The 7,574-nt window shown below is 49.1% G+C and overlaps 1 protein-coding gene across 17 annotated transcripts in view; it reads right to left on the bottom strand.

Annotated features, from left to right (window-relative positions):
- The window catches only part of MEGF11 (multiple EGF like domains 11), a 378,756-nt gene that overhangs the window by 68,386 nt on the left and 302,796 nt on the right, over nucleotides 1–7,574 (bottom strand). For all 17 annotated transcript variants that reach the window (XM_019647332.1, XM_019647328.1, XM_019647330.1 and 14 more), the window contains one exon: nucleotides 6,699–6,819. In XM_019647332.1, the coding sequence (XP_019502877.1) occupies nucleotides 6,699–6,819 (121 nt within the window). The remainder of the gene's footprint in view (nucleotides 1–6,698; nucleotides 6,820–7,574) is intronic.

A 7,574-nucleotide genomic window follows, 5' to 3' on the forward strand; every position in this document is an offset into this window, starting at 1 on the left:
GGGGGAGAGAATGAATTAGAAAATCAGTCCAGGCGTTCTGACATCTAATTAACAGGGCTTTTAGATAGTAAGAAAGGAAAGTGGAGGTGGTAAATTAAACGGGAAATACAATACAAGAAAATTTCCCAGAATGGAAGGATGGAAAGCATTGGTTTCTGAACCGAAAGGACCTACATAGTATTCAGCACAAAAAAGGGAAAGAGGCCGACATTAAGGCCTATCGTTGTAAAATTTTTACATTCCTATGGATAAACACATGAGCCTTAAAGTTTTTAGAAAGCCACATACAAAAATATATCAGGAATCAAAAGGTATTAGACTTCTTAACTGGACACTAGAAGACAACGGAGCAATGACTTAAAATTTCAGAGGAAAATAATTTCCTACCTAGAATTCTGCACCCACCTAAATTAACATTCAAGTGGGGGATTCAATGATGACATTTTCAAATTTGAACAGACTCAAAAAATTAACTTTCCAGGAGTACTTTCTTAGGAAGCTACTGGAAGATTTTTTTTCTATCAGAAAGAATTATCCAAAAAAAGAAAGACGTGGGTTTCTGGAAATAGGGAATCCACAGAACAGAGAGGTGAAAGGAATTCCAGGATGGAGGTGGGAGGAAGTGCTAGAATGACAACTGTGCAGCGGGATGGAAGCCCGCAGGGTCTTGTGGGCGTGGCCTCAAGATCAAAACAGGAAGAAAACCAAACTGAGGGATTTCTCACGTGTCTGACCTTATGGAGAGGCGCTTTAAGATTTCTGCTGAGCGTTTTAGGGATAAATTCGTAACAATACATATGTGGGCACATGTATACAAACATTAAAAAATGATTTAACCAAAAATTGTAAAAAATGATTTAACCAAAAACTCCATTGAGAGGGTGGGGGAAGGGTTGCTTGTGTGCCTGTGTATGAGAGAGGTGAATCTTACTCTACGGAAGGAAGTTAATAGATTCAACCAGTGTCTACAATGGAAATGGCAGTAAAGCATGTTATGAAGAAATATGGAGGACAATGCCAGAAGAAACTAAGAGATTTGAATATGGTTGCCTTTTGGGAGTGGTATTTGTGAGTGGGGCAGGGGACGACTTTCCCCTCCTTCCAGTATTAGCTTTGTGGTGTTAGATAACTTAAAATCATACATATGAATCTTAGGTCTTTATCAAACAGAAGTCTGAACCTGCTCTTGTCTCCTGCTGCCCTTCCAGCCTCTCGTGTACCAGAGATAGTTATTTTTCTTACGGAGATCAAGGATTCTCCCACAATTAATTAATCAATTAGTTCAACACATAATTATTAAGTACCAATAATTGCCAACCCTGAGGAAGTTAGTTTAGTCAGGAAAATCCTGCTGACCAGAGACATCTTTCAATATCATCCAATTTACTTGTAATGAATTAAGTGGGAGGCTTTTCAGCTCAGATTTCTCTTCCACACACAGGTCAGGCAGTGAAGGGCTGGCAGGGGTGCTGAGAGTGGGGGAGGAAAGGGAGGATTTCAGGGACAGAGGCAGCAGCCAAGGGCTGTGAGATGAGTGTGTGTGTGAGGTGGGGTGGGGGGGGCAGGGAAAAGCTACCAGAGGAGGGGGGCCCCCTCTTCCTCCTGGAGGTGGTTGGGGGTGCCCTAGGTGTAGCAGGGGCCTGCCTTTCTCACTATACCCCACAAACTCTAGGGATTCTTGAAAGAAAAGAGGAGACTTTCTGTCCACCATCTGAGTCAGTCCTCTGCAGTCCTGGCCTGGAGGAGGGAGCTGACCCTGAAAACACATTTTGAGCCATCTTGGGAGGCTGTGTTTATACCTCCTACCTCCCCATCATGGAGCTCTGTGAGGCCTTCATGTACTTACACACGCACCCCCCACACACACACACGCGCACCACACACACACACACGCACCCCCCCCACACACACGCACACGCACCACCACCAAACACAAACACACACACACGCACACCACACACACACACACACACACACACACACGCACCCACACACACACTCACACACACACACACACGCACTCACACACACACGCACTCACACACACACACGCACCCACACACGCACCCACACACGCATTCACTCACACACACACACGCACCCACACAAGCACCCACACACACTCACTCACACACACACACACGCACACACACACTCACACTCCAGGTCTCCTGTAGAAAACTCAGCCGACTGCCACTGTAGGCAGGGCACTCGCATTTCCTGTCCAGTTCTGCTAGTGATGTTCAATGGCGCATCACAGTGACATGAGGGAATGTGAGGAGGAGGAGCACCAAGTGTGTGGTTTTTTTTTAAATGACATGATTATAACACTATGTAATGAAAACAGTAAATCAGAAAGNCCATCCATCCTGATAGGCTGCAGATTCCTTTTCTCTTCAGAGCCCCTGAGACATGACCAGGGCCCCCCGAGGAGGCCAGTAGGAAGGTCTGGTGCATAGGATACTGTCTGCCAACACTTCCTGGGAAATGCAGGCATCCTTGGGACTTCTGGGACAGGTGGGAGAGCTCCACTCAGTATTTCCCAACTGCAGGCACCCCAGGCTCCTCAGGTTTGAGTCCCTAAGGCCTGTAATAATTTGATACCTTGTAAGGCCTGCTGCCTGGTGTGGTGGAAAAAACACTGAACTCAAAGCCAGGACTTGCACTCAAATCTCAGTTCTACCTCCTCCCAGGTGACCGCAGAGAGTTTTAGGGATAAATTAGTAACAATACATGTGTGGGCATATGTACATAAACATTAAAAAATGATTTAACAGGACAAGCTATGTGGTCCTGCTGAGCCTCCGTTCCCTCATCTATAACATGGGAGTGGTAGGCCCAGGTCTCCCAGGTGGTTTTAAAGATGAAGGAAGATTAGAAATGTGAAGGAACCTAGTATCGTGCCTTAAAGAGCAGACCCTTAATAAATATTAATTTAACCGAAGTGGGCATCTGATGAGGTGGCATGTGATAGGAGCCCAGTATAACCTTGGACTAAGAAGAGTGGAAGAGAACCACATAGCTAGTCAATTACTGCTGGTTGGAAAAATAGCCTTTTGGGGAGAAGCAAGGGGAGTGAGCAGGCAGGAAAGCGTCAGCTTAAGAGATGGCTGTGGCCATACAGTTTCTCTCTTGCTACTATGAGCTAAGTTGTGTCTCCCCGGATTCATATATCCTAACCCCCAGCACCTCAGAATATGACTGTGTTTGGAGTTAGGGCCTTTATAGAGGTAATAAAGTTAAAATGAGGCCAGCAGGGTGGGTCATAATCCAATATGACTGATGTCCTCATAGAAGAGATTAGTACACAGACAGGTACAGAGGAAAGACCATGTGAAGACACAGGGAGAAGACAGCTATTTACAAGCCAAGGAGAAAGGCCTCAGGTGGAACCAACCCTTCCAACACTTTGATCTTAGACTTCTGGCCTCCAGAGCTGAAAGGAAATAAATTTCTGTTGTTGAGGCCACCCAGTCTGTGCTACTTGGCTCTGAAATCCCTAACACACATGCCTTATACACAACTGAGTGTGTGTCTCCCCTTGCAGTGGGGTCTCAGGCTGCATGGCATTTAGGAGGTTGGAGATGAGGTGAGGCAATAGTCCTGCTCCTCTCAGAACTGGTTAGATCAGTTAACTGGTTTTGTCAAAATCTGAAAACTAGCCACAATTTAGGGGAACTGCTGCTAAATGGAGCATAAAGGAGAGACCGTGGCGGGGAAAGGACTCGGGGCCATGCCAATGAGACAACCTCCTCTCCAAGCATCTGAAGTCATTTCTAAGTATCACTTCTGCCCCAGATGGCATCAGTGCCCTCACCAAACAGTGAATAGCAGGTGGTGTGGGTGCTGTGGAAATGATCCAGGCTACAGGCCAGGGCTCAGAGCTTCGTGAATCATTCTTCCCAAACCTGAGCTTCTGTGATTGGACATCCTCAGCTCCAAACGCCTCTCTCTGGCCCTCCACGCTAGCTGGTCCTATTTCCCACCTCTTCAGGCCTGTTGTTTGCATGTGCGTGTGAGTGTGTCTATGCACGTGCACATGTACGCACTATATCCAGTCTCCACCATCAGACTGGGAACTCCTAAAGGGGGCGGCGATCCTACCTCCATCTACCTCCATGTCCGTCAGCAGTGCCCACTCTCATCAAGCTGCTCACACCCGGTCTCTCTCCTCTGAAAGGTCTCAGAGCCCAGAAAAAGATGGGAAATAATTCCTTAGGCTCTTACAAATCCCCCTACTGGATGGGGCTCACTACAGCTGGGCAAGTGGAGTGTCCTGTGGGCACACTCAGGGCCTGGGGGCCAGGAATCTCTGAGGAGGGGCCTGGAGGGCCAGAGTTCCTGGCGGCTCCTCTCCAGCTCTGCACAAGGCCTCATTTATCTAAGGGGAGCTGCACTGTGTGAGTTAGCAATTGTATTCTTCAGGTCTCAGAGTGGGGCTGAAGCCACCTGGGGCCAACAGGAAAGTGAAGCAACAGAGGATGATAAAGGAAGGGCCCTTCTGCCCAGCACTCTCTCCTTGGCCCCAGCCCTCCCTGGGAGGGGCCTCAGGCCTGAGCTGCAGCTTCATGGCACTTTGGCTCTGCATGCATAAGGGGTATTAATAATTCATAGAAATCTGCAAGTTAAATGCTGTGTCAAAAATAGAAATGCAATTGTCTACAATAAAAATTAAAAACATAAAGTCCCCAAATCTAAAGCTTCTATTGACAGAGTTTTCTGTCTTCTGAAAGAACAAACCTCTCACTGTGTTGGGGAGAAAAACAAATCTCTCCATATGTTGTTGGCTTTCTCCCTTACCCCTCTTCAATCACCAGCCTCCATCAGTCTCTCCAGAGAGGGTTTTATAGGCACAGGGCTTGCGTGTGGCCTGTTCTCTCCTTACCACATCCTTATTGACCTCACTGCCTGCAGCTGGGCCTCTGAGGCTCCAGCTCTCGGGGGCTGGGATTCTAGAAGCTGGCTGCAGATGAGAAGGCCTTTCCAGAGAGTGGGCCAGAGTGGAAGAAGTGGGCAGGCATGAGACAGGCAGTAGAAGCCCCTCTGTCTTCCTCAAAAGACACAGACAGACAGACACCAAGGGTTGCTATTCAGGAATCAGGAGACCTGGATTCTAGCTTTACCTCCCTCTTAACCAGCAGTGTGGCCTTGGGCAGATCACTTAGCTTCTCTGGGCCTCTGTTTCCTCACCTGAGAAAGAAAGGTATTGATAGACCAGCGCTGTTCAAACACCTTAAAGCTGGAAGATCCTGTTTGTATGTGAAATCTTACCTTGAACCTCAATAGAAAATGTAAATTAAAATGGAGCAGAATCCTAATTATTAGGCTCCCTATCCCTACCATTACTCTCAAGAAACCCTAGGGTTCTGGGAAAAACAGAAGGAAGTGCTATGGTCTCAATAAATTATTTCCAAATGCAGACCTGCCTCAGAATCATCTGAGGAGCTTATTAAAAATAGAGATTCCCTGGGCTCCAGAAGGTGTCTGCTGGAGCCTCGGAATGTGTCTTTAACTCCAACCCTCTGTGACTCTGGTGTGTAGCCAGGTTTGGGTGCTGCTGAACCACCTGGTCCCCCAGGTCCTTTCCTGCTCTAACAAAGTCTGGCAAATCTGTGCCTACACCATTGGCCCTGAAGGTGTCCCTCCTGCCCATCCCCTGTGACCTAGATGTTCACAGCCTCCTCAAATATCTTGCTCCTGCTCAGCAAGCCCTGTCTTCTCTGGCTTTGCAAAGCTTCGGGCCCCAGGGGGTGGCAGCCACCTATGTCACTGAGCTCCCTCCAAACAGGAAACAGGAAAGTCAGCCTTAGGGACTCGCTGCTTCTGAGGAGCTTGGTTCTGTGGAGGGTGAGGAGGGGCACCGACAGGTGGAGAGTGTTGGCTAAAACGAGGCTTGTGGATTGTCTGTGGCATCCAGGGATGGATGAAACAAGTAACTGTAGAGTACTTGAGTCTGCAAGGCGCTTCAGGCATCTGAGCCTTCTGCCAACCGTGACAGCCAAGAAGGAAGGTTGATTGTTGTTGTGTCAATTTTGCAGATGGGAAAGCAGGGACCACAGTAACTGAGGGCTTTTTTCAGGGTCAGCATTGGACCTGAGACCTGAATTTAGGCCTGTGAGGTTATAAATCCCATCTCCCTTTCCCACAATGGTGGTTCCCAGGTGTGAGATCTGGATTGGTTGAGGCTGCATCAGAATCACCTGTGAAGCTGAGAAATATAGACTCTGGGGCCTACAGAATCAGTGTGTGTGTGTGTGTCTGTGCACGCGTGCACAAGCGCGTGCACATGCAGGGGGTGAAGGCGGGGCATCTGAAACTCTGTAAATGCCGGTAATCCATACCCCGCTGTCTCTCCTCCTCACTCCATACCATGCCCTCTCTGCCATTTCTGGCCCAGAGCCCATGGCAGCTGAAGTGAGTACCTATGCACAAGGACAGAAGCAATCTATGAGAAGAATTCAGCTCTTTGTAGGGACCGCAGGCTTAGAGAGGTTGAGTAAGTTGCCTCACGTCACACAGCACTTAGATGGCAGACCTTTGGTTCCAAGCTGTGTGTATTGCAGTGTCTAATGATGCTGATGACCATAAATAGGAGGGAGGGTATTCAGAGTGGGAGAGGAATTCAGTCCTCCAGGGTGCGCATAAGGGATGCTCAGACCTCTTACAGAGCCCCACCAGGATCTGGCGGGGCCACCTACCGTCCAGCCTGGTGGGCAGGCACACTCGCCAGTGATGTGGTGGCAGGTGCCCCCATTCTGGCAGGGGCAGCGCAGCTCACAGTGAGCCCCATGGCTCCCAGGTGGGCACAGCTCCTCGCAGCTGCATGGGGAAGCAGAGGTGTTAGACACAGCAGCGCTCAGATCAGGTGGCAGGGCCCCCAGTTGCTGCCAGTTCCAATGCTCCAGGGCTTCCTAGGAATTAGTGAGTTCGCAGTCATGAGCTGTACTAGGCCTAAGTCAGCTAAGATGCAGTCCTGCTTCCTGCCAGGAGGGGAACGCAGGGCTCAGAATAATCAGCTAGACGGCAGTGTGCTTGGGCCAGTACTCGTAGGATGACTTAAGGGCTTTTAGTTAAAGAAGAGTGTTCTCCTGGGCGGGGAAAGCTGAGGAAGCCTTCCCTAAGAGGGAGGCATTTTACTTGGGTCTTGAAGTTGAAGTTAGTTTCAGCAGGAAAAGGGGAAGATGGGCACGCCAGGCAGAAGGAACAGCATAGGCACAGACACTGTAGAATCTGCCTAGATTCAGAGAGAGGGGAAATCTGGGGCACGCTCCCCTTCCAGGCTCTGGAAGGCTCTCATCTACCTGACAGGCTTTTATGGGCAGGGACTGGGCACTGCTGAGGTGTGGGGGAGGTTTTGCATAGGGTCTTGACCTTGGGCCTTAGTCCAGTGGCCCTGGCCTCTAACCGGAGCTGGCCAGATATGGGGGCCGAGAACATCTGCAGTCAATAATGTGTCTGTGGCAAGAGTCCTTGAGTGTTCTCGCAGGATCTAGGGCTGTTGGGGGGCCATTGAGACTCTGCTGTGTGGTGTGTGTGTGTGTGTGTGTGTGTGTGTGTGTGTGTGTGTGTGTGTG

The sequence above is a fragment of the Hipposideros armiger genome, unplaced genomic scaffold (genome assembly GCF_001890085.2).
Source record: "Hipposideros armiger isolate ML-2016 unplaced genomic scaffold, ASM189008v1 scaffold_110, whole genome shotgun sequence".
In the NCBI taxonomy this organism is placed as follows: Eukaryota; Metazoa; Chordata; class Mammalia; order Chiroptera; family Hipposideridae; genus Hipposideros; species Hipposideros armiger.